Source organism: Trichosurus vulpecula, chromosome 1 (genome assembly GCF_011100635.1).
Source record: "Trichosurus vulpecula isolate mTriVul1 chromosome 1, mTriVul1.pri, whole genome shotgun sequence".
Lineage (NCBI taxonomy): Eukaryota > Metazoa > Chordata > Mammalia > Diprotodontia > Phalangeridae > Trichosurus > Trichosurus vulpecula.
The window spans coordinates 24,259,587-24,287,145 of NC_050573.1; the positions used below are offsets into that span (position 1 = coordinate 24,259,587).

General features: G+C 46.0%; 1 protein-coding gene across 2 annotated transcripts in view; it reads right to left on the reverse strand.

The window, feature by feature from the left end:
- Window positions 1–27,559, reverse strand: part of BICDL1 (BICD family like cargo adaptor 1) — a 134,714-nt gene that overhangs the window by 31,649 nt on the left and 75,506 nt on the right. The window contains exons 4-7 of one of the 2 annotated variants that reach the window (XM_036740825.1): window positions 26,419–26,565; window positions 18,432–18,611; window positions 13,913–14,131; window positions 11,570–11,713 (exon numbers count right to left, since the gene is read on the reverse strand). In XM_036740825.1, coding sequence (XP_036596720.1) covers window positions 11,570–11,713; window positions 13,913–14,131; window positions 18,432–18,611; window positions 26,419–26,565 — 690 coding nt within the window. The remainder of the gene's footprint in view (window positions 1–11,569; window positions 11,714–13,912; window positions 14,132–18,431; window positions 18,612–26,418; window positions 26,566–27,559) is intronic. The other variant, XM_036740826.1, reaches the window with a different exon arrangement.

Consider the following 27,559-nt stretch of genomic DNA (forward strand, 5'->3'; position numbering starts at 1 on the left):
GAGTTCCCTACACTCACAAAATCATTGGTTGAACCCCCAAATAAACAAATAGAATGCTGGCACTGGGGATAGGTACTGCAATCTGTGATTTAATTAATACAGGTCACTCTAGGAAAAGAAGAGCCCTCTCTGCAACTTATACAGCCTAAGAGAACTGCCTAGCACATTGAGAGGCTGTAACACGCCTAGGGTCACACAGTCAGCATGTGGCAGAGACAGGTCTTGAACTCAAGACATCTTGACGTGGAGCCAAGATGGCAGAGTAAAGGCAGGGACTCACCTGAGCTCTCCCCCAAACCCTTCCAAATACTTTTAAATAATGACTCTAAACAAATTCTAAAGCAGCAGAACCCACAAAAAGATGGAGTGGAACAAATTTCCAGGTTGCAGGAAAGGTCTGTTGCACCAGGGTGAGAGAGGAATGCAGTTCGGAGCAGGCTGTGCCAGTTCAGATCAGGTCCCAGCAAACCAGGAAAAGGCCTTTGGAGTGACTGAATCAGCTGCTTCCAGAGCTCTCAGCCCACAGACAGTAAGGAAATAAGACAACAAGCCAGAAGGAGATTACAGGGGTCTCTTTGCTGACACTGGGGGCATTGACCCTGTTGCTTTACCTATACTGGGTCACAGTCCTGGGTGGCAGTCCCAGGCCGAGGAGGAACACTAGCACAGCAGAGCTTGCAGCCACAGAGGAATAGGGACGCTGGTCACAATTCCAGGGTTGAAAAGAGTGCTTGTGGCTGCTCACAAACCAGCGCACAGTACAGGGAAACAGTAAACACACCTTTCCCTAGATCATACCACTTTGGAACAGTCAAAAATTTATAGTTTCCCAGAATTACCTCTGAAAACAGCTGCACAAAAAACCAGAAGCTTGGGATAGTGCCCCCTCCACTTGGGAAGCAGGGCCCCACTTTAGCATAGAGTTAAAAGTTGGGAAATAGGCTGGGAAAATGAGGAAACAACAGAAAAAATTCTGACCATAGAAAGTTACTATGGTGACAAGGAAGTTCAAAACATATACTCAGAAGACAACAAAGTCAAAATTCCTGCATCCAATGCCTGAAAGAAAAATGTGAATTGGTCTCAGACCATGGAAGAGCTCAAAAAGGATTTTAAAAATCAAGTAAGAGACGTAGAGGAAAAATTGGGAAGAGAAATGAGAGTGATACGAGAAATATAATACAAAAAATAATGAAGAAAATAACACCCTAAAAAACAGAATAGGCCAAATGGTAAAAATAGGCACAAAAATCCAATGAAGAGAAGAACTACTTAAAAAGTAGAACTGACCAAAGAAAAAAGAGGTGTAAAAGCTCACTGAAGAAAATAATTCCTTAAAAGATAGAATTGGGCAAGTGGAAGCTAATGACTTTATGAGACATCAAAAAGCAATCAAACAAAATTGAAAGAATGAAAAAATAAAAGAAAATGTGAAATATTTCATTGGAAAAACAACTTACATGGAAAATAAATCCGGGAGAGATAATTTAAGAATTATTGGACTGCCTGAAAGTCATGATAAAAAAAGAGCCTAGGCAGCATCTTTTTTTCTTTTTTTTTTTTGGAGGAGGAGGGCAGGGCAATTGGGGTTAAGTGACTTGCCCAAGGTCACACAACTAGTAAGTGTGTCAAGTGTCTGAGGCCAGATTTGAGGTCCTCCTGACTGCAGGGCCATGCTCTACTCACTGCACCACCTAGCTGCCTCTAGACATCATCTTTCAAGAAATTATCAAGAATGTTAAAACTCTTTACACATAATTGGGAAAAAATAAAATATTAAATAATTTTTTAAAAAAGGACCTCCTGTTGCTAAGGTGGGCTCATTATCTTCTATGCTAAGCTAACTCTCTAGAGATTCAAAGACAAAAAATATGATTGGGAAATGTTTAGCAAAACAAATAAAAATATGATACAACATAGATAATGTTAATTTGTGGTTTTCTACATCAATATGCAACCCACAGGGATCTGTTTCTATTGAGTTTGACACCACAGCTATAACACTGTCTTTGCCTTTCACTGGGGTCCCCAGTGCCCAGCTTATTGTGTGCTTAGCACATAGTAAATATTTAAGAAATGCTTGTTGTCTGCCTACCTGATGTCATTCTCTATACAGCTGGCAAAATGATTTTCCTAAAGTGTGACTCTGACTCACTCCTTTGCTCAAGAAGCTCCATTGGCTCCTTATTGCCTCTAGGAGCAAACAGAAATTTCTATTTAGAGCCCTCTATACCCTGGCTCCATGCTGCCTTTCTAGTGTTATCATACATCATGTCCCTTCACATACACTCTTCGAGCTGGTCCTTTTACTGCTGATCAAATGAGGGAATATTGGATCAATCATAGGTCTGGAGATGAAAGGGACCTCAGAGGCCATTTAATCCAACCTCCTCATTTTACAGATGAGGAAACTGAGGCCCAGGGAAGCTGACTTGACCAAGATCATCCAGGAAGTGTCAGAGGTAGAATTTGTACCTGGGCCTTTTACTCTAGAGTCAGTGTTTTTTCTGCTATGCCCCCATTTGTCTCCCATGTAAAGGGCTTGCAAACCTTAAAAGTGCTTTATAAATGTTAGCTATTATTATTAACAACAGCAATCATTATTATCCACACCTACTACTTTCATCTCCCATCTCCATGCTTTTGCCCTGGCTATCCCCTATGCCTAGAATGCCCTCTCTCCTCAAAACTGCCTACTAGAATCCCGTTTCCTTCAAAAGTCAGTTCAAGTGCCAACTCTACATGTGGCATTTCTTAATATTCCAGCTGCTAATGCCTACCCTCCCCCTCAAATTACTAAGTTTTTATTGTGTATATACTTGTATATATGATGCTGTATCCCTCCAATAGAGTGTATATACCATTGCTTATTGGTTTTTGTGTCCCCAGGGCATAGCAGAGTTGGTGCTTAATTTGTTGTGGTTCAGTCTTTCCAGTCATATCTGACTGTGACTCCATTTGGGGTTTTCTTAGCAGAGATATTGGAGTGCTTTGCCATTTCCTTTTCCAGCTCATTTTACAGATAAGGAAACTGAGGCAGACAGGGTGAAGTGACTTTGCCAGGGTCATGCAGCTAGGAAGTATCTGAGGCCTGATTTGAACTCAGGTCCTCCTGACTCCAGACCGGACACTCTATCTGCTGTGCCACCTAACTGCTTAAGGCACATTTGCTAGTGGAGGGTTGATGTCCAGCACAGGATCACAAACGGAGAACTGGAAAGGAACTTAGCGACCATCTTGTTTTAAAAGGTGAGAGATTGGAGGTCCAGGGAGTTAAGGATTTGGTAAACATCACACAGGTTACAAGTGTTGGAAGCAGCATTTGAACCCAGGCCTGCTGATTCCAGAGAGAGCACACCGTACCTCTTTAAAAGATCCAGTCCAAAAAAGACTCAGTCCCACCCAAGTTCTTAGGGTCCCGAAGCACTACAGAGATTCACAAAAAGATTTTCTTTCATATAGAAGGCTAGTTGGCATACTGGAAAGAAAGAGACAGGAAAACCTGAGTTCAAGTCTAGCCTCAGACACTTATTAGCTGTGTGACCCTGGGCAAGACTCTTCACTTCTGTCTGCCTCGGTTTCCCCAGCTGTAAAATGGGTATAATAAAGCACCTACCTCCCAGGGTTGTTGTGAGGATCCAATGACACAATATTTGTGGAATGCTTAGGTAGCACAGTGCCTGGCACACAGTAGGTCTATGTCATCAGGCCTGTTCTGGGTATCACAATCCATATGTTGTAACCCCTCTTCCCTCTCCAAGGAGAATGCCAGTTCCCTGAGGGCAGGTTCTGTTCCCTTTTTGTTGTTGTATCACCAGCCCCCAGCTCAGGGCTTGGCACAGATTGGGTAAGCTAATAAATGCTTGTTGATTGATAACTCATTTTTATTTGATGTTTTAAAGTTTGCAAAATGCTTTCCATAAATCATCTGATTGGAGGCTCACTCTAATGCTATGAGGTGAGTGCCTCAGGTGTTATTACCTTGGGAGGAAGCTCGGTGTGGTAGAAAGTGTGTTGTATTTGGCATCAAAGGATCTGGATTCAAATCCTGTCACTGCCACTTACTACCCTGTGACCTTGGGCAAGTCACTCATCCCTGGCTCTCAGTTTCCCCATCTGAAAAATAAGGAGGTTGGACCAGACGGCTTGTGAGGTCCTTTCTGGCTCTAAATTTGTGATCCTGATGGGGAAACTGAGACCCAGAGAGATAAAGCCAGATACTCCGGCTGCCAGGTTGAGCGGTTCATCTACTATGGCATGCTTATGAACCTACCCAAGCTCCACCTCCCAGGCTTGTCGCTGGAGGACGCAGTGGCTGGCTATTCTAGTTAAAACCAAGTCCACAGTAGTGAGCCCAGCTGATGACTGGCTGGACATGTTCATAATTACCGATTGGTCACAGATCTAGAGCTGAAAGGGAGCTTAAAGGCCATCGAGTTCATTTCCCCTCCCCGTTTTACAGATGAGGAAACTGAGGCACAGAGCGGTCAAGTGACTTGTTCAGGGTCACACAGCTAGTAAGAGCATTGTAGGGGCAGCTAGGTGGCGCAGTGAGTAGTGCACCGGCCCTGGAGTCAGGAGGACCTGAGTTCAAATCCAGCCTCAGACACTTGATACATTTACTAGCTGTGTGACCTTGGGCATGTCACTTAACCCCAATTGCCCTACCTTCCCCCCTGCAAAAAAAAAAAAAAAAAGCTTTGACTCAGAGTCAGGAAGACCTGGTTTCAGATCCCACCTTAACCACTAGGTAAATGACTCTGGGCAAGTCATTAAGCCTCTAAGCTCCCTTCAGTTCTAAATCTGTGAGCCTCTGATCTCCAGTCTCCAGTGGGATTTGAACCCACTTAGATCTCCTGGTTCTAGGTCCAGTGCTCTAACCACTACACCACCCTGCCCTCTAAACCACCTCTGTGGACATGGGTTCTTAAACAGTCTGCCTGTAGCCCTTTCTTCCTGCTCTGTTTCTGCTCTTCGATAAGGAGAGGACCCCCATCAGTGAACCTCCTCTTTTGCTATATCGAGATACTCAAGAGCAAATACATTTTCACGAGCTGACAGGCAGAAAGCAGCAGGCTTCGTTCTTAAGCTGAGCCTCGGAATGCTAATTAGGCTTCTAGATCAGTGACAAATTCTTTCTAATACAGAAAATGGATCCCATCTTCTCCATTTTGTCCTGGTGGGTTGGAAGATTTGGCTGCAAGGGAATGTGGGCGGCCAGAAGTCAGCAGGGAGCAGAGGAGAGGGGCCGGCGTGCTCTGGTCGCCTTCTTTGTCTCTGGGGTTTCAGGCATCACGGGGTCTTAGGTGCAGAGCCAGAAGGTCATCCTTAGAGGTCATCCAGCCCCATCCCCTTATTTTGCTGATGAGGAGGCTCAGGAAGCTTATAAGATCTAGGTCTGGAGCTGAGAGGGACCTCAGAGGTCACCTAGGGCAGCCCCCTCATCTTCCAAACCATAACATATCACAGACAGAGCTAGAAAGGATCCCAGAGGCCTCCCGATCCTTTCATTTTTCTGATGAGGAAACCGAGGCCCGATCACTCGGCTGATGAGCATCTGAGGCACCGCCTGCCATAGCCCATGGAAGCATGGCTCCAATCAAGTGTTTGCCCAGCCTGACCTGCTGACTCAGTCTGTTCTGATGCTGCTACAGCGTGACTTCAAAATAAATTCTGATCAGTAACAATCTAAAAAGAAGAATGAGTGGCTCCGATTCCAGGCCTTTGTCTTGTTCTCCACAGTGTCTCTCCCAATTCCCTCATCTTACAGAGGAGGAAACGGAGGCCCAGAGAGGTTAAGTGACTTGTTCCAGGTCACCCAGATAGTATATGGCTGAGCCAGGATTTGAACCTGAGTCCTTGGACTCCAAATCCAGCATTCTTTTCATGGTCCCACACTTTAGGGTCTGGAAAGAGCTTTCTATACATCATCTCTGCGGAGCCTCAACATTGTGCGCTGATGGGCTATGACAGACTTAGCTCTTCTTAGTAATACAATGATCTGAGACAATCCCAATAGATTCATCATGCCATCCACAACCCGAGAAAGCACGGTGGCATCTGAATGCAGAGCAGGGCAGACTAATTGCTCTTTTTCCCTTTTTCATGGTTTTTCCCTGTGGTTCAGATTCTTCTTTCATGACATGACCAATGTGGAAATATGTTTGATATGACCGCACATGGACAGTCTATATGAGATTGTACACTGCCTTGGGGAGGGTGGGGAGGAGGGAGGGATAGAGAAAAAAACTGGGACTCAAAATCTTATAAAAATGAATGCTGAAAACTATCTTGACATGTAATTGAAAAAAATAAAATACTATTAAGTGGGGAAAAATGAAAACAAAACAAAACAAAAGGCTTGCTATGGGTAATTTACTGGCCCTGGAGTCAAGAGGATCTGAGTTCAAATCTGACCTCAAACACTTACTAGTGGTGAGACCCTGGGCAAGTCACTTAACCCCAATTTCTTCCCCACCCCCAAAAATGTAATTTACCAACTGAATAATCCAGGACAAGCCATGCTTCTCTGGGCCTCAGTTTCCTCCTCAGTTAAATGAAGGGGCTCTGAGGTTCCTTTCAGCCTTTGGGGTGGGTACCGAGGCTGGAGTGGGGCAGTTTACCTGCCAGCGATGAGGACCCCCAAGGTCACTAGCTTGAGGCTGCTCCTGGGCAGGTCACCCTTGGAGCTGGGAGAGCAAGGGAAGAACACTCAGGCCTATAAGTGCGGCCTTCTTCATTTGGTGCCCTGGGACAAAGCCCTGGTCTCCGTGGTGTAGTGATGTCACTTCTCAGTTAGAGTATAATGTTAGGCTTGAGAAGTGGGGTGCCATAACGCCAGCAAGGACATTGTGTACACCAGCTTGGTCTTACTGCAAGGGGCCTACAGTCAGGAGAGCCCTGGGTCAGGCAGAGGTTCTTACTCTGGGGTTTGGGAAGTTGTTTTTTTTTTTTTTAAAGCAATTTGATAACTATTTCAATACAATTGGTATCCTTTGTATTTTATCGTATGTATTTTAAAAGGAGCTTGGTTTGGAGTTAGTCTGCAAAGCCTGTGGACTTTCATTTTCAGTTTTTAGACGTGAAGGGGTCCAAGGGTATCGCTAGGTTGCCAGAGGGGTCCACGTCAGAGAAAGTGAAAATAAAATGTTAAGAAGCCTTGCTCAAGACTTGCTAGTTGTGTGGCTATGGACAAATCAAGTTCCTTTCTCTAAACCTCAGTTTTTCTCGTCTGCCAAGTGGGTATAAAAAAGTGCCCTTTATGGATCTCATATTATTCATTTTAAAACTCCTTTAATGAAGGGAATATAAGTTCCTTGAGGGCAGGGACTATTTGGTTTTTGTCTTTGAACACTTGGCACCCAGTGCTGTATCTGGCACATAGTAACTAGCACATAAAGGCTTGTACCATTGAACTTAAGTAGGACATTAATTTTAGTGGCATCAATATGAATCAACAGCTTGTCTTGGCAGCCAAAAAAAAGAATGAGTATGTAGGTTGTCCAGCGTCCAGGACTGAGGAGGTCATATTTCCTCTCTACGACCCCCTGGCTAGACCACATGGGAAGAAAGGAAACAAGCATTTATTAAACACCTACTATGTGCCAGGCACTATGTTAAGTGCTTTACAGATATTATCTCTTTTGAGCCTCATAACAAGCCTGAGAGGTGGGTGCTTTACTTTACAGACACTAAGGCAAACAGAGGATAAGTGACTTGTGCAGGGTCACACAGTTAAGAAATGCCTGAGGCTGAATTTGAACTCAGGTTTTCTTGACTGCAGGCTTAGCTCTATCCATTGTGTGACTTAGGTATCTCACTGGTATAGGAAAGCACTGGAACCCGGGCCGTTGTTGTTGTGCAGTCATGTCTGACTCTATGTGACCCCGTGTGGGGTTTTCTTGGCAGAGATACTGGAGAGGTTTGCCATTTCCGTCTCCAGCTCATTTTACAGATGAAGAAACTGAGGCAAACAGGGTGAAGTGACTTGTCATACAGCTAGTAAGTGTCTGAGGCCACATTTGAACTCAGGTCTTCCTGACTCCAGGTCTAGCATCCTATCCACTGTGCCACCTTCAAAAGGAAGAGTGGGAGGCAGTGAATTTGGAGTGGGAAAGCCTTACTCACCTCTACCACATATTACCTAGATGGTGTTAGTCAAACATTTTCTCTCTCTGGGCTTCAGCTGTATCAAAAAACAGCGATAATCTAAAATCCTTCCAGCTCTAACTCCTATGACTGATCTCATGGAAGGGAGGAAGGGGTAAGGAGACCATGGCAACGATCTGATCTTGGCTATAATCAGTCAACAAGCATTTATTAAGCACCTACTATGTTCCAGGCATTGTGACTAAGTGCTAGTCACTAAACCTCAATTTCTCCTTGGATCAACTGATAGCAAAAAAACCCCTGCCCATTTCTGAAAGGTATAATGAGGATAAAATGATACGGTAAGAGAAATGTGCTGAAAATTAATAACCTTACAATTCCATAAAGGAATCAGCCTCCCAGTGTTCAGTGGTGTCCAGCTCTTTAAAGTTTTTCTTGGCAAAGATACTGGAGGGGTTTGCCATTTCCTTCTCCAGCTCATTTGACAGATGAGGAAACTGAGGCAAGCAGGGTGAAGTGACTTGTCCAGGGTCACACAGCTAGTAAGTGTCTGAGGCCAGATTTGAACTCAGGTCTTCCTGACTCTAGGCCTGGTGTTCCAGCCACTGAGCCACCCAGCTGCCTGACAAGATCGTATATTTAAAGCTAGAGATGACTTGAGAGAGCCATCTGTTATAATCGATCTCACTTGATCTTCATAACAACTCTGGGAGGAAGAGGCTATCATTACCCCCACTTTACAGATGAAGAAATGGAGGTTAAGCGGCTTGCCCAGGGCCACACACTCAGTAAAGTGTCTGAGGCCAGATGTGAACTCAGGTCTTCTTGACTTCAAGTCTAGGGTTCTAGGTTCAAGGTCTAGATTGTACTACTTTGCTGAATATAGGGGATTAGACTTTGTCTGCTTGGCCCCAGAGATGAAAATTAAGAAGAAAGGGAGGGGCAGCTAGGTGGCACAACGAATAGAGCACCTGAGTTCAAATCCGGCCTCAGATACTTGACACACTTACTAGCTGTGTGACCTTAGGCAAGTCATTTAACCTCAAATGCCCTGCCTGCCCCCCTCTAAAAAAAAAAAGAAGAAGCAGAAGCAAGGGAGTCATTAAGAAGTCACAGGGAGGCAAATTCAGCTGGATGTCAGAAAAAACTTCCTAACAAAGAGAGTTATCCCCAAATAGTATGGGCTGCCTTCAGAGGTCATGGGCTCCCTGACACTGGACGGCTTCATGCGAGGCTCCAGTGGCTCACCACCTGTGCTGGAGAGACGGAGAATAAAGCTTGGACCCTGGGTATGAGGCTGCTGCTTGCTGCCACCAGTTAGGCCAAGGAAGGGGAGAAGCTCACCTGGGATATAGCTACCAGGTAGGACTGGGGAGGGGGAGGGAGAAGAAAGGAAGCACACTATTTGGCAGCATCTTATTTTAACTAATTAGAGGGGCAGCCTGGCATAAGGCATAGATACTTGGCCTCAGAGCCAGGAAGACCTAGTTTTAAGTCCTGCTGCTGAAACATACCAACTGTGGGATCCTCGGCAAGTCCTTCAACCTCTCAGTGCCACCAAGCAGCTCTAAGACCCCAAGTCATAAGGTAGGTACTGATACACTTTGGTAGAGGAAATCCTTACAGGTAGCACCCTATGCCAATGAAATCATGAGACTGGTTTAAAAAAAAAAAGCTCACCTATGTTTACCTGCTGGAGGAGTCTAAGTACGGTCAGTGAAGTCTACATCTCTGCACCCTGTTATAAAGCCCTAGTCGCTCCACCCTAGTTGTAGCTCTGCTTCCATATACATCCCTTCTCTGTTGTCCAAAGGAGAGAGAATAATCATTTTTCAGTCATTTTTCAGTCGTGTCTGATTTTTCATGACCCCATTTGGGATTTTCTTGATAAAGATACTGGAGTGGTTTGTCATTCCCTTCTCCAGTTCATTTTATAAATAAGGAAACTGAGGTAAATTGGGTTAAGTGACTTCCCCAAGGTCACACAGCTAGTGTCTGAGGCCAGATTTGAACTCTTGGCCTGGCTACTGCACCACCTGCCTTGAGAATGATAAAAATAACAAATGTTTATTAAAGTATTATAAAAGTTAAAGTTTGCAAAGTGTTTTATAAATATTATCCCATTTGATCCTTATAACGGCCTTGGAAAATGGGGTGCCTCCATTTATTGCCTCCATTTTATAGATGAAGAAACTGAGACCAAGAGAGGTTAAGTAACTTGCCCAGGGTTACACAGGTAATAAGTATCTGAAGCCAGACTACTCCAGGCCCAGGGTTCTATGCAGTGCGCCACCTAGTTGCCCTAGAGGAAACTACAACCTAGTGCAAAGGGCCCATAGCTAGTGCCAAGGGTGGGGAACCATCGGCCTCAAGGCCACATGTGGCCCTCTAGGTCCTCAAGTGCAGTCTTTTGACTGATACTGCAGCCTTGAGGCCACTGGATCCAATCAAAGGGCTGTACTTGAGGACCTAGAGGGCCACGTGGCCATAGGTTCCTCACCCCTGGTAGCCACTGTAACTTCTGCTAAGGATGAATTGGCTGGCAATTGGTGTTTGTTTGTTTTTATAAGAGGGCTGGTAGAAGGATCCCTGATTTGAAGGAGGAGACCTGTAAAAAATTAATTGTCCCTTTGTGTGCAGACTTTCCTGCTAAATAGCCTTTGGAAAGTCACCAACATTATCCATTTACTCAAGTGTTCCGGGAAAACTGACTCTGCAGACACTGGCATCCAGCAGACTTATTAAGCCACGTAGAAGGCAGCGTGCCATACAGTGGCACATCAGGCATTTTTGCTCCGGCCAATTTCACTCAGTGCTAAGCCCTAGCCCCTCCCCTTCCTCTCCAGCCTGGCAAACAGCAGAGGTCCCCCAAGGATCAGAGACTGAGAAGTAGCAGGGATCTCAGAGGCCATCTACTCATTGGATCCCAGGACCAGAGCTTTAAAGGCTGAAGAGACCCCTCCTGTGGCTTCCAAGAAGCCATATAGTCCAACCCTCTCAGTCACAGAGGAGGAAACTGAGAGGAAGTGACCTTTCAAAGTCACTGGCAGAGGCAGAATTAGAACCCAGGTCCTCTGACTTCAAATTCAGTGGCTTTTCCAAGACACCACTTTGCCTGTGATAAAGACAGCTATTTCTAAGAAGAATAATCACCGAAATTTAGATATGACTTTAAAGTTTAAAAAATGTGATTGACATCCATTCTCTCATTTGAGCCTTCAGACAGCCCTGTAGTGGGTGCTACTGGTCTGATCTCCATTTCCTCCAGATGACGAAACTGGAGGTGTGACATGTGCATGGTCACACAAATTTAAGATTCCACCCCAGGTTTTCCAGATGCCAAATCCAGCCCTCCAGTCAATCTACACACTGCAGCCACCTGGGAGGCTCATGCCCGGGGTACTGAGAGGACCCAGTAAGGCTGGTATCCCCCTTCCTTTTCGGCTGAGGAGGCACTCACCTGGCTGTGAAGTCGTTGTAATTCTTCTAGGCTCTGCCTCAGTTTCCCTCTTTCTCCTTCCATCAGTTCCCTTAGCGCTCTCGAGTCCTCATTGGTTTGTCTTATTTGCTCTTCTAAGGCATCATCATCAATTCTCCGGGAGCTCTGGTAGAAAAAGAGAGACACCAACCAGTCAGACATAAGGAGAGGGAGTGGGGGAAGAGAGGCACAGAGACAGAGAAGCAGGAGAGACAAAGAGAGAGACAGAAAGGGAGGGAGAGAGAAAGAGAGGCAGGGAGAGAAAGAACGAGAGAGAGATAGCAAAAGAGAGAGAGAGAGAGAGGAAGGGAGAAGAAGGAAGAGAAGAAGTGAAAGAAGCAGGGGGAGAGAAAGAGAGACAGAGATGGAGAGAGAGAGAGTGAAAGATGGGAACAGAAAGACGGAGAGAGAGACAGAGAAAGACACAGACAGAAACAAAGAGAGACAGAGATCCTTTGCTTAGTTTTTAATTGCAAATAACCAGTATTCACTACTGCCCTTGTGTTCAGGGAAGGGGGAGGTGTCATTTAATGGGTATAATCCATCATATTCCCCAGTTTGACACCATTCCTTCTTCACCAAATTGACCTGATTCAATTGAATAAACAACAAGCATTTATTAAGCACCTATAAAGACAGAAATGCTTTCAAGGAGCCTACATTTTACTAAGGAATTCTACTGATCTCCAGAGACTCTAGACAGCCACAATAAAACACTACACCAATATAGCCAATACCCAACACAGGTAGGGACAGCTATTCTACCGTTTCATCTCAGCTGACATAGTCAGAAAGATTCTGATACTCAGTGGGAAGAAGAAAACTGAAGATAAATAACAGCTGAAGGAGTGAGAGTCTGAGCAGAGTCAGCAAAGCAAGAATCCACCGTGTTGGGCTGAAGGGACGAGTCAAGGAAATGGCGTATACAAAAAACTCACTTGAACAATACCTCTCCCTCTAATGCACGAGAGCCAAAGTGGGAATATTAGGAGCCCCTCACAACTGACCTTTGCCCCATTTATTCCTTCACAGCTTCTCTGGGCAGTTTTCTCTCTCACACACTCAATTTTCCAGCCAAATAGTCCTAGAGAATCCCAAATAATCCTACTTGCAATTTCCCCACACGGGACATTCCATCTCCCAACGCCATCTCTTTGCACGGGTTTTCCCCCATACCTGGGATGTTCGATTTCCTCAACTTCACAATCTTAGTTCCTTCTAAGCGCAGCTCGGGGGCCACTTCCTACATGATGCCCATCCAGATTTCCCTGGTTCTTAGAGTTGTCTACCACTTGAAATTACTTTGTAAATACTTTGTGTCTTTATCTCTGTGCAGACAGTTTTTCCCTGGCAGAATGTAAGCTTCCTGGGGTAGGGATGCCATTGCTTTTGTCCAACACGGTGCCTAGCACATGATAAGCGCTTGTTGAATTGACGGGCACCATCCTATCATAGGAATAGGGAAGTAAGGGCGCATTCAGTTATGGCGTATAAGACTCTTAGCCTCCACTTACTTCCCTAGCACTTCCAGGATCATAATGGATTTAGCACTAAATAGGCAAATGCTTAGGATCAAAGGATTATAGATTTAGTGTTAGATGGCATCTTAGTGGTCATATAGTCCAACTCTGATTTTTCAGATTAGAAAATTAAGATGCAGAAAGGGAAGGTGATTTATTCAAGGTCACACAGTGGTAGAGCCAAGATTTGAACCCAGATCCAGAGTTCTATCTACGATGCCATCACGCTCTCTCTTAACCCCAATTTGTGTCCCATGTCTTCAGTACTTTTAGGTGAGCTGACTAGAGACGTGGTCCAAACATTATATTTTTTAAAATTTAATTTTACATTTTTCAGTGAACAAAATAATCCATTTTCTTTCCTTTCAATCTCTCCCCCCCTCATTCCCTGACCATTGAGGGGGGAAAAGAAAAAGAAAACTTATACAAATATGCATAGTTAAGCAAAACGAATACTTATATTGGCTGTGCCTGTTTACAAGAGATGTCTTATTCTGCAGCCTGAGCTAGACTAGGTAAATGAAAAGACGCCAAACTCTCTGTTATGATTCCTTCCACTTACTCTGTACCTATGGTCATGTTGGCCTCACCCTCGGCAGGGTCCTAGAGAGTAGGACCATAGCCTTGGCACTGGGAGGGACCTTGGAGGTCATCTATTCCAACCTTCTCATTTCAAGGATGGGTAAACTGAGGCCCAGTGACTTGCCCACCTTCACCCTGTTAATGAAGGGCAGAGTTGGGCCTCAGACTCCTAGCACAGTGTTCCGGCCACTGCCCAAGAAGTCCCCCGGTAGGGCCCTCTTACCGTGGGCTCCATTCCATCCACTATGCTCTGAATAAGCCTCTTGAGCTCACTGAGAGCCGTGCGTAAGCTGCCGGCTGGCACATCCTTGGCTGACGAGGTTTCTGACGACTCGTCCATCGAGGAGTCTGTGGAGACGGCTGAGTCGGTGCTGTCATTTCCCCGGAGGTGGGAGCAGAGATATCGAACCTGGCAATAAGCTTCCCAAAGCTGCAGCCTCAGCTGGCCCGGGGAAGAAATTACAATGGAATGCAGGCCGGAGGAGAGGCTGCCAACCCATCCCACGCCTGCCACCGTGGAGCCTTCCCTGCCCTTTCTCACCCAGGACACCAGGCCGCCCCCTCTTCCTTAACCTCCCTTTCCATGAAATCCTGCCATTGTTCCCCAAGTTGTTTTCAGCATGTCTGAACAGGTCCACTCTTGCTCCTCCTCCCTGTGGTTTTTCGGGACTTTCACGCACGAGTACATAAGCTGGAAAGTCATGTGGAAGGGTGAGGAAAAGGTTAGGGGCACTTGGGAAGGGAGGCAGGGTGTGGGAGAATAGTTGGCAGGGTGAAGGGCAGTGGTTGTCAGGTGCCAGCGCCCAGGGCTACAAAGCCAGGGCAGGTCAGTCCACAGTCAGTTCACAAGAATTTAAATGGAAGAAGTTGGGAGGAGGAAGGAATGGAAATCAGCTATCCCTGACAGAAGCCCAGAAGCCCAGAGGCAGGTGGCCATCTAGCCTAACCTGGGCCTGAGAGAGCATCCTACCCACCACATCCCCAAAGAGACATCATCCACCCTGCACTTGACTATCTCCAGAGATGGGGAACCCACTCTGGTGTCTGGTACACAGTAAGCACTTAATAAATGCTTATTGGCTGATTGTTAACAGACTCCATTCTATTCTGGGACAGTAAAGAAGGATCTTAGGATCAAGACAGGGCTGAAAGGGACCTTTAAGATCCAACCCCCTCATTTTACAGTTGATGAGACCGAGGCCCGGAGAGAAATGAGGTGACCTATGCAAGGTCACCCACACGGGCAGCACGTGGCAGAGCCAGACTTGGAAGTAAGGGGCTCTTTCCACAGCTTAGGTTTGCCTTTTGTAGCTTCTACCCCTGAGCCTAGTTCTGATCACTCCAAGCCAGTAGAGCGAAGCTAATCCTTCTTCCAAATGGCAGCCCTTTAAATACTTAAAAATACTTGGAGACAGCTAGTGTGCCTCCTGCTGAGTCTCACTTTAGGTCAAACAGCCAGCTTCTTCCACACATCCTTATATGATACAAACTCAAGACCCTTTGTTATCCCGGGTGCCCTCCACTTTATGTGCATTGTTCCTAAAACGTGCTGCTCAGGACTGAACCCCAAACTACAGATATTGGGGCTCACCTCTCTGGCATTGAACCCCATCCTGCTCTTAATACAGTCTATGAATAAATGAACATTTTCTTGTCTGTCCTATCTATCTAGTCTGTCTGTTCATCTGTCCATCCGTTCATCCGTCCATCTATCTATCTATCTATCTATCTATCTATCTATCTATCTATCTGTTCTATCTATCTATATTCTATCTATCTACACATTTATGTATGTATTTTTGTATTTACTTTTCTGTGTACATATTGTTATCACCCAATAGAATGTATGCTTCTTTTTCTTCTTTTTGGAGGCAATCAGAGTTAAGTGAATTACCTAGGGTCACATAGCTAGTTAATTGTCTGAGTCTGGACTTAAACTCAGATCCTCCTGACTCTAGGGCCAATGCTCTATCAGTTGCATCCCTAGCTGCCCCAGAATCTATGCTTCTTGAAGGCAGAGACTTTCTTTTTTTTTTTTGGAGGGGGGGAGGCGAAGCGATCAGTGTTAAGTGACTTGCCCAAGGTCACATAGCCAGTAAGTCTCAAGTATCTGAGGTCGCATTTGAACTCAGGTCCTCCTGACTCCAGGGCCGGTACTCTAGTCACTGCACCACCTAGCTGCTTGGGGACTTTCAATTATGATTTTAGATTCCTAGTGCCTGGCATATAGTAGGCACTTCAAAAATACTTGTTGATTGAATGATGATAGAATGTAAGCACTTTGTGGTCAAGGACTGTGTCACTTTTGTCTTTGTGTCCAAACATCTTGCACGCTGCCTGGCACGTAGTAGGTGCTTAATAAATGCTTATTGATTGAGTGATGATAGAATGGAAGCTCCTTGAGGGCAGGAACTGTGTCATTTTTGTCTTTGTGTCCAAACACCTTGCACAGTGCCTGGCACATAGTAGGTGCTCAATAGAGGCTTATTGATTGCGTGATGATAGAATGGAAGCTCCCTGAAGGCAGTTTTGTCTTCGTATCTAAGCACCTTGTACAGTAGCTTGGTTCATTTTTTAAGTAGGGGACCAAACCTGTAACTTTATTGGCCTACAGAACTCCCAGTAAGGAAACTCTATTAGGACTTACTTGACAACGTATGATCTTAGAAAGCTGTCCAGGGCCCTGGGAGTTGAAGTGACTCCCCCAGGGACCCGGCGTATAGGAGGCATTTAATAAATGCTTACTGAAAACCTCCAGGGAAGGGAAACCCATGGCAGCCAATTCTAATTTAGGTCTTAGTCTGAGTTGTCAGGAGGTTTCCAAGGCTGCCTGTTCTGTCCTCCGGGGCCGAGCAGAACAAGACAGGTCTACAGCGTGAGCCTGCTGTTTCTTGTCTCTGGACTGGGTGCACATGCCCACTTCTTTGGCACCTAGTCCAATCTTGACTCTTCCTTCAAGGCTCAGCTCAGGTGCTGCCAGCTCTGCCGGCCTGAGCTCCCCTGACCCTTTGCTCACCTCCCTTCCCAAAGTCATCTCGCCCTTGCCCTTAGACTTCCCTCGAATGCTCTGCTGACTCTCCCTCGTAGTAAAGTAGCCTTGTTTGTTTGAACGTCTCATCCCTCTAGTGGTGTGTGAGCTCACTGGAAGGATGGACCACAATATTTTTCTGTTGAGCTGAAATCTGTCCCCCTGCAACATCCCTCCTTCTGTTTGCTTCTAGCAGGAAAAGTCCATAATAAAATCGTTTTTCCACAAAATTCTTTCCTAGGACCCCAGGCTTAGAGCTTGAAGGAAACTTAGAAGCCCCCAAAGCCAACCCCTTCACTTCAGAGGTGAGAAAACAGGCTCTGAGGAGTGAAGGGGAGTTGTCTAAGGTCACATGGGGAGTGAGAGAGGCAGGACTTGAACTCAGGTCCTCTGACTTCAGAGGCCAGTGTTCTTTGTTGAAAAGCATCATCATGGGGCTGCTAGGTGGCACAGTATATAGAGCACCTGCCCTGGACTCAGGAGGACCTGAGTTCAAATCTGACCTCAGACACTTGACACCAGCTGTGTGACCCTGGGCAAGTCACTTAGACCCCATTGCCTCACCAAAATAAAAAAAAAGCATCATCATGTAAGCAACCCTTTATATCTTTTGTTCTACAGTTCAAACATCTCTGTCTCTTTTAACTGATCCACTTATGACACGGTCAGATGGGTAAACTGAGGTCCAAGAAGATTAAAGGATTTGCCCAAGGTCATCCAGGCAGTAAGTGGACAAGCCAGGATTTGAACCCATGTCCTCTGACTTCAAAACCAGCAATTTTTTCCCAATGCTTAATTTAAAATATGTTTTCCCCTAAGTGCCCAGTCCCTTAACTATCCTGACTTCCTTTTTCTGGATGCTCTCCCGATGGCCAAAGTCATTCCTAAAATGTGCTGTCCAGAATTTGACACAGTATTTTAGATGTTAAATGACCAGGACAGAGTACAGTGTGGTACTGTCACCAAATCTGATAACATGGAAACCATTTAGCAAATCTTAAAATGTTACATAAATGTTTTGTCGTGTAGCCGTGTTCGGTCATGTCCGACCTTTCGTGACTTCATTTGGGATTTTCTTGGCAGAGACGCTGCAGTGGTCTGCCATTTCCTTCTCTAGCTCATTTTACAGATGAGGAAACTGAGGCACACAGGGTTGAGTGACTCGTCCAGGGTCAAACAGCTAGTAAATGTCTGAGGCTAGATTTGAACTCAGATCTTCCTGACTCCAGGCCCAGCACTCTATCCATTGCACCACCTAGCTGCCTTTAGATAAATGTTAGCTATCATCATCGCCATTACTGGCACCTAGTTCTAGATACTTTGTATCTCTTGGAATCCTTTTTTTTTTAGAGCGGGGAAAGCAGGGCAATTGGGGTTAAGTAACTTGCCCAAGGTCACACAGCTAGTAAGTGTGTCAAGTGTCTGAGGTCGCATTTGAACTCAGGTCCTCCTGACTCCAGGGCTGGTACTCTACTCACTGTGCCACCTAGCTGCCCCTACCTTGTATCTCTTAATGCAGCCCCAGATGATTGTTTTTTGGCCGCCAAGTCTTACCATTGATTCATATTGAGCTTGTGGTCCATTAACCCTCCCCCTCCCCAGATCTTTTTTTTTTCTTGGTCCATGATGGCACAAGTCCTGATCCTCCACCTGCCTTCCCTGCCCCAGGAACCAAACCCATGTAATTTTGGTCCATCCTCCCCAGGAGTCACACCTGTTCTCTCTCTTGCTCCAGCTCCTCAGCCTCCATGCTTTGCTCGATTTCAGACAGGAGTGACGTGTTAGTGGCGTTAAAACTCTGCAGACTCCGTTCATCATTGAGCTCTTCCACCTTCACTTGGAGCTGCCGGTAGGAGAGCCGGACATCCTGGAGTTCCAGCTGACTCTGGTGAAGCTTTCAAAAAGACAGGAAGGAAAGAATGGTTGGGCAAGACTAAGACTGGGGAAGGAGGAGCCTGGCAGGGTCCAAAGTGTCTACAACCCACGAGAGGATCAGCCTTCACTTGCTTCCCTCTGGTAATTATTTCCTAGCTAATCTGTCTATACATTCTTTTGTATATATTTGTTTGCATATTGTCTGTGAACTCCTTGAGGGCGGGGACCGTCCTTTGCTTCTCCTTGTATCCTCAGAGCTTAGCATAGTGCCTGGCATATTGTAGCTACATAATAAATGCTTATTTATTGATTGATCTTATGGATGCCATGGCTTTATAACAAATAAGACAGTAGTTATTTTTAGGTTGGCAGCTAGGTGGCACCATAACTGATAGAGTACAGGGTCTGGAGTCGGAAAGACTCATTCATCTTCCTGAGTTCAAATCTGGCTTCAGCTACTTCCTAGCTGCCTGACTCTGGGCAAGTCGCTTCACCCTGTTTGCCTCAGTTTCCTCATCTGTAAAGTGAGCCGGAGAAGGAAATGGCAAACCCCTCCAGTATCTCTGTCAAGAAAACCCCAAATGGGGTCACAGAGAGTCAGACATGACTGGAAATGACTGAACAACTGCTTAGGTCAGGAAAAACATCTTGCTTTTATTTAGCTGTTGGGAAATTTGATTTTCTTGAGTAATACAATTAAACTCGGGGATCATTCATTTCTAGGGTTGCCCCTTCATAATTCTTCAAATTCCCCCATCTAAAAAATTCAGTTGCCATCTTGCCCTTCCTCCATCTCCAGGATGAGTTGACAGTAGCCTTTCCTTGGAGGCCCAAAACTGGAGGGAACCCCAAAGGCTGTCTAGTCCAGCCCATTGCCAGACACACATCCTCTCTGCAATATCTCTTACAGGCCATCATCCAGCTTGGGCTTGGGGACTTTCAGTGACGGGGAGCTCAGTAGCTTACAAGCCAGCCCATTCTATATTTAATAATAATAACTGACATAGACTTAAAACCAGCAGGGGTCTTAGAGATCAGGAAGTCCATTTTACAGATGAAGAGACTGAGGCTGAGAGAGATAAAGCCATAAGCTGGTAAGGTTTAAGGTGGGACTTGAACCCAGACCTTCTTGATTCTAAGCTTCATCTACTATATTGTTTACAGAGCATATAGAAAAACTTTGGAAAATGCCTCACACACATTTTAATACCTGAGCCCTTTAACAACCCAGTGAGAGGTAATACAAAAATATTATCATCATGTCTAAGTTACAGGTGAGGAAATGGGTTCAGAGAGGTCAGGTGACTTGTCCAGGGTCACACAGCTTGTAAGAATCAGGGGTAGGAATCGAACTCAGGTTTTTCTTTCTTTTTTTTTTTGTATTTTTTTTGGAGGGGGGAAGGCAAGGTAACTGGGGTTAAGTGACTTGCCCAAGGTCACACAGCTAGTAAGTGTGTCAAGTGTCTGAGGTCGCATTTGAAGTCAGGTCTTCCTGACCCCAGGGCCGGTGCTCTACTCACTGCACCACCTAGCTGCCCCGAACTCAGGTTTTTCTAACCAAGTCCAGGGCACTATCCACTAAGCTGCACTGCCTCCCACTTTTGTATAAGTGATTGTGAGGAAGTTTTTTCTTATATCAAGTCTAAATAATAATAATAATAACTCCCACTTATGTATCACTTTAAAATTTGCAAAGTGCTTTACAAATATTATCTCCTCACAACAAGCCCTGGGAGGTAGGGGCTATTATTATCCCCATTTTATAGATAAGAAAACTGAGGCAGAACGAGGTCAAGTGACTCATCTAAAGTCACCCCATGAATGTCCAAGGTCAGATTTGAACTTGGGCCTTCCTGACTCTAGGTCTCACATTCTATCTCCCTTAATGCTAGTGCCTTCCTTCCTTCCCAATTTATCAGTCTATAGCTGGGACATAATTATTTGCACGTGGTCTCTCCCATTAAATTGGGAGCTCCTTGAGGGCAGGCATTGTGTTTCCCTTTGTTTCCCCAGTGCTTAGCATGATGCCTGGTACAAAGTAGGTGATTAATAAATACTTATTGACTGGCGGTACCAACTAAATGCTTCTGTCTACATCTGCCCCTCAACAACTGCCCATCATTCTTCTTCATTCTGCCCTCTGAGACCAAGCAGATCAGGGCTTCTCCTTCACGATTCTGACCTTTAAGAGGAAGCTTTCATGTTCCCCCCAATCGTCTCTTTTTCCTGCCAATATCCTCAATTCTTTCAAGTGCTCCTCATATGGTATATATGGGGGGGTGGTGCTTCACCATGCTGGTTGCCCTCCAACTTCTCAATGTCTTTCCTTAAAAGTCACCAAGCTTCTCAGAACAATCCCCACCTCTTCCATCCTCCCGTCATGTTGTCCAAATGGTAGCCGCAGGCTCAGTGGTGGGGCTTTTAGCCAGTTCTCAAAGTAGCTGGATAGCTCTGCTTCCCTCCAAGCCAGAATGAGCAACAGGGGGAGAGTTCCAAGCAGCCAATCACCCTACTGCCCTGGGCGAAGGGGCCCTTGAAGGGTATACCCAGATGATCAAGGGCACCCAGTAGAACCACCACTCAGCACCCTACTGTCTTGGGTGAAGGGGGCCTCGAAGGGTGCATCCACATAACCAAAGGCCCCCACCAGGGACACCACCTCAGAACGGCTCTGTCAGTACCCACTGTGTCAGTGGGGGTTCACCAAGCCCCAATTCTGAGGTGCTTCAGAAGGAATCAAGAAAAATTATGTTCCTGGGAAATATTTCCCAGGCTCAGCTGAACAGCATGGGGCATCAGCACATGGCCTGCTCATTCTTTTTCAGGAGAAATCCACATATTATCTCAGCAGGTGAGATTCAGGGCAGACAAACTCAAGACCTTTGCGCTGGAAGGAATTAATTCAATTATTCATTCATGCCAGAAGGTGCTTAATTAATGTTGACGTGAAGGGGGAAAAGACCATAGTAGCCCCAGGCTTGGGTCAAGAAATGGTTCACCAACTAGACAGCTATAAACCAACCTCCCCCCAACACTCCCTAAGCTGAAAAAAATGAAAAACCAGGACCCAAATTTCTGTGTTGTGAAAAGTAGAGTAATAAAACATTGATAACTTCCTTTTCTAGAGTCCTTTAAGGTTTGCAAATCACCTTTTTATGCTAATGCTTTGAGGCAAATAGTACCTCCATTTTACAGATGAGGAACCTGAACCCCAGAGAAGGGAAGTGGTTTACCCAGCGTCATTCAGCTTATAAACATCCGACATGAGATTTAAACCCAAATTGTCTGACTTCAAGGAGAGAGCTCTTCCCTCTACCCCCCACTTCCTTCCACCAGGTATGGTCTATGTAGCTTAATATGTAATGTGCATTGTCTACATCGGGGGTTAGCAAACCATGGCCCTGAGCCAAATCTGGTCTTGTAGTTTGCTGATCCCTGGTGTGTATGATAGTTTAACATACAATGATATTTTAATATCATGTAGAAACACATCTTTACATACATCATATATATGCGTGGGAATATCAGCTATATCACATATATGATATATGGGTTTAATGTGTGTAAATACATGTACTCCTAGATATGTATATATATAATACGTACGCCCATGCATATATTCTGTGTGTGTATGTATGTGTATAGACAGATAGATAGATATGGGATATATGGGTGAATAATTCATTAAACACCCATCGGGGTGGCTACGAATCAAGGAAAAAGAAACAGAGGGGGTGGGAAGGAGAAGGTGTCCAGGTGAGGGTACAGGGGCAAAGTGAGGGGCTGTATTTACATTACCATTACAGGGCATCAAGAGTGAAGCTTTGCTTGGCCTGGGCACATGCTCAATATGGAAGTTCCTGGAGGGTTTCGCTGGTGGGAGCGGGTGGGAGAGAAGTGGGGGAGTCTTCTACGGTGAGAAGGCAGTTGAAGCATGGAGAAGTGCTCATAGAAATTTAGTTAGAAGTGACCTTAGAGGCCATGAAATCCAACTTCCCCAGTTTACACATGAGGAGACTAAGGCCTGGTGAGCTTCAATGACTTTCTCAGGGTTACAGAGCTAGTAAGTCTTTGAGGGAAGATCGGAACCCAGAATCAAAGTCTTCCCGATTGCAAGTCCAAAACTCTGTCCTCTGCCGTTGACATGGGTAAAGGCCTGAAAACCCAGGGGAGTTTTTGCTCTGCATTGATGGTGGGAGTTTCCACACCTGGAATTCCCCATGCTAATTGAATCTCCTAGGTCTAGAACTAGGCATTTTTAGGTTCCTTGTTCCCTAATCTATGCACTTTGATACTTCAGCCTGCAAGGCGTCGTGGTTTTCTCAGTGTGGATGCCCTCTCCATTGGTGGAGAGTACATCAATTACGTATGCCATAGGAGACAGTCTTCAAGAGATAATGGATTAAAGCATTCATCCTCATGTGGCTAACCCCTGGGGATGAGCCCCTCCAGATTTGGCCAGGGAGGCCCATGGATAGCAGGCATGCAATCTGCCACTGGGCAGCCTTTCTGAGTCCCACACTGACAGGGTGGAAAGGGTCCATAGGTCAAGCAGACTGACGAAAGGCCTCAGGACCATAGCACGTGAATACCAGACGAAGAAAATGGGGAAGAGACATGGGAAGGACGATATACCTTCAAGTATCTGAAGGATCATCATGTGGAAGAATAGACTTGTTCTGCCTGGCCCTTGAGGGGAGATCAAGGATCAAAGATTCAGAGTTGGGAAAAAATTGATTGGCCACCTAGTTCAGCTCCCTCATTTTACAGACAAGGGAACTGAGGTCTAGTGGAGGGTACAGGTCTGAGGGAGAGCGGGTGAAAGTTGCAAAGAGTCTGCCTTGGGTTGGATGTCAGGATGAGCTCCCCATCCTTTGAGGTCTTCAGTCGGGGACTAGATGAACACTACTTGGGCATTATGGTGGGGACTGATATGCTGTTGTCGTTCAGTTGTTTTTAGTCATATCTGACTCTTCGTGACCCCTTTTGGGGTTTTCTTGGCAGAGACACTGGAGGGGTTTTCCATTGCCTTCTCCAGCCCATTTTACAGATGAGGAAACTGAGGCAAACCAGGTTAAATGACTTGCCCAGGATCACACAGCTAGTAAGTGTCTGAGGCCAGATTTGAACTCAGGAAGAGTTTACTACAGGCTTGGGAGTCTATCCACTGCACCACCTAGATGGCCCTGTGTGTGTATCTATAGCTATATATTTCTATCTATCTATCTATCTATCTATCTATCTATCTATCTATCTATCTATCTATCTATCTATCTATCTATCTATGTCTGTCTGTCTGTCTATGTATATCTATCTATCTATGTCTGTCTATCTCTGTCTATCTATCATCTATCTGTCTGTCTATCTATCTATCTATCTATCTATCTATCATCTATCTGTCTGTCTATCTGTCTCTCTAATAGAACATAGGCTCCTTGTAGTGGTTCATGTCTAGGTCTTTAATGAAAGCTTGGTGAGTGGTGTGATAATTACTATGCTTGACCCAAAGGAGAGATGAGAAAATGCATCTCCCTCCCTTCTTTGCAGAGGTGGGGGACTATGGGTGTGGAATGCTACATACACTGTCAGGCTTTGTTGATGAGTAGGTTAGTTCGGCTGACCTGCTTTCTGTACTCTCTTTAAAAATTCTTCGTTCTGGGAGCTATATTTGGAGATGCAGGTGATGGAAAAATGGAAAATATCAATAAAAAGTTTTCTAAATGCTGCTTGATTGATCTCCTGAATATAAGACACTTGGGCATGATTTCACATCTTTCCTGGAAGTCTGGGGATGCAGACAAAAGGTGAATGGATCCTCTGGCCACTGCGGGAGGTGGGCACACTTAGGAGCGCATAATCACAGGGTCCTGGATCTGGGGTCGGGCCCCAGGGATCTCTGATCCCAACCCCCTCCTTTTATTGATGAGGGACCTGAGGCATGTCCGAGGTCACACAGCTGGTGAGTGTAAGAGGCGGGTTTTGAACTTGAGCTGAGTCCCCCGACTCCACAATCAGCCTCTTAATGGGCTCCAAACCGTGCTCTGATTCTGATTTCATTCTGGAAGATGGGCAGGGATCAGAGCATCATGGAGCTAGGTAGGAGAGATAGGAGGTAGGAGAGACCTCACAGGCCATGTAGCCTTTCCCCTTCATTTTGCAGATGGGGAAACTGAGGCCTGCGAGGGTTAAGTGACTTGCCCAAGGTCACACAGAAGATCATTTATCTAGAGTCAGAAAGAGTTTTTACAGGTCAGCTAGTCCAACCTGTTCATTTTACAGATAAGGAAACTGAGGCCCAGAAAGGTTAAGTGACTTGCCCCAGTTCACACAGAAGATCATTTATCTAGAGTCAGAAGGAGTCTTTATGGGTCAGCTAGTCCAACCTGTTCTTTACACATGGGGAAACTGAGGCCCAGAGAGGTATAAAACTTGTTCAAGGTCACAGAGTCTGTATCAGTGGTGGGACTTGAACCCAGGTCCTCTGATTCCATAACCTTTCCACTGTACCATACTTCTTCCTAGATGGGGTAAGGGATGGGGGTAGGATGAGTTTTTTTTAATCACACTTGATAGCTGGTCCCATTCATAACCCAGGCCAATAGCCTGGCAGTCTCTGGAAAGCACCAGCAGAGAGCGTGGTGCCCCCAGAGTGGCCTATGGTCTTCAGGTAAGCTCCATCAGCACAGTGAGGATGGAATCACGTGCATGGTGTTCTGGCCCCATAAGAACGCCGTGTAACCAGTCCATCGGCCCAGGGGCCATGGGGAAGGCAGGGGAGAGCGGATTGGCTACGGAGGTGGAGGATTTGTGGAGGTTGTTGCTGCTCCCCAGTGACTGGCTTGGCAGCAGCAGAGGACCCATCCACACTTCCTTGCATCATCTATGCGCTGGCCTTCCTGTTTTTCTCCTTCCCTTCCTTTTTGACCATTTTTGGGGGGTCTGAACCTACGATTTCATTCGTGTGGGGAATTCCTGTTATGGAAGCTGCCTCTCTTCATACAGACCTATAATTTGGACTTAGGGCTGTGGCCCATAGACTTGATTTTTTTTTTTAAAAATTTGATAACTACATTTCAACATAATAGGTTTTCTTGGCAATGGTTTGTATTTTATTTTGTGCATTTTAAAACACCATTCCAAGAGGGCATCTATAGCTTTCACCAGACTGCCTCAGGGGTCTAGGCCACAAAAAAGATGACCTCCATCCTAGTGAATTAGCTCAGGGACTAAAAGGTCCATGGGTATATATTTAGAACCGTAGGGATCTCAGAGACAATCTAGGTTTAAGATCATTGGTTTAGAGCTAGATGAGACCTGAGAAATCCAACCTACTCCCTCTCCCTTATTTTACACATGAGGAAAACTGAGGCAGAAGGAGATTAAGTGACTTGCCTAAGGTCACACAGCTAGTAATCCTTGGAGGCAGGATTCAAACTCAGGCCTTCCTGACTCCAAGTCTAGCACTCTGGACACTAGAATGCCCCCTCATTTTATAGATGAGGAAATTAAAGCCCAGGGAAGAACAGTGATGTGCCCCCCATGTCTTCCTGACTCACTCCAAGTCCAGCTCTATATGTACTTTGACACCTCCTCTCTTTACAGGTGAGAAAATGGAAGCGCAGGGACAGTATCTGACTTGTCTAAGGGCTCATGGGTCACCTAGCTTGAACATGTCACAGACACGCCTAAACCCAGGATCTTCTAGATGCCACGGCCAGTCCTTTCCATTGCACTGGGTTGCTTAGCTCTCATTTACCTAGAGCAGCTAAGCGTTCCCTTCCCCAGGCGCCAAGGCCCAAATGTTGGCCCCTTCCTGCTCCTCTTACCTGGAGGTCCTTGTCATGGCTCTGCCTCTCCAGTATTAGGACCCGGTCCTGGAGCTCTTCCACCGTCCCCTGGAGTAGGTCATTCTCCTCCATGGTGGCGCTGAGGCGATGTTCCAGCTCTCGCTTCCGATCTGACAGCATCTTGATCTGAAAGGGCAGAGAATCACGTGGCGTGTGTGTTTACGTGTGTGTGAATGTGTGTGTGTGTGTGTCTGCATGTGCATGTGCGTGCACGTGTGGATGGTTTGGGGCAATGCCCAGGCTGATGGGTGGGAAAGAAGAGACTGGCTCCCAAACATGAACCCAACTCCTTGTGCCCGTATCTGCCTGTACCAGGCTGTGTGTGTCTGTACCTGGGAGAGACACGACCAGGCAACTCTGGGCTGGAAAGGAAACCCCTCCCTTGGTGAAACTTGGCGTGGAAGGTGGGAGCTGAGCTCCTAGCAAGCTGGAATGCAGGTTGCCAGGCAAAAGCAAGGCGGGGAAGGCCAGAGTGCTCGGGAATTTCTAGAGATAAGGCCAGGGCTTGGTGGCATCTTCCCTTGCCCTGAAGCTCTGCCCTGGGCCCAAACTGCTCCAAAGACACCCCAAACTGGTCTGACGGGTGCTTTCTTCTTTCTTCAGGTGCCAGGTCAGAGAAACTCCCCGGACACTCTAGAGATACAACTTCCTTTCTACTGGCCAGAGTCCCAAACCCCATCCCCCTCCCTGCCCAAGCCGGTCTAGATGGATTAACCTTTGGTGCTCTGATTTGAGGATGGCGTTGGTGGGGTGTGGAAACAGTGGCTGGACCATTCTGTCCCGTGGACATTCTGGACGGGGACAGGTCAGGGGAGGCAGGTGAAAAAACAGAGCTGCCTCAAAGTTCGGGGTTGAATGTTTAAGTGGGAACTGCTCTCTGCTTACTAGGCTTCTGTCCCTCTGACTCCTCTGCGCCCTCCAGCTTTCTGGTGGACTTTCTGGGGATTGATGAGGCCCTTCCCACAAACTTCGCCCCAGGTGTGGCATTCTCAGTTGGTCACTCTGCTGTGCCCCATAGAGATATCTCTATTGAGATATCCTTTCTGCCAGCTCTCTAGACCCTAACCCAGGGGTGGGGAACCTGTGGACTTAGCTAGCTAGCACACTAACAGTCTCCTGA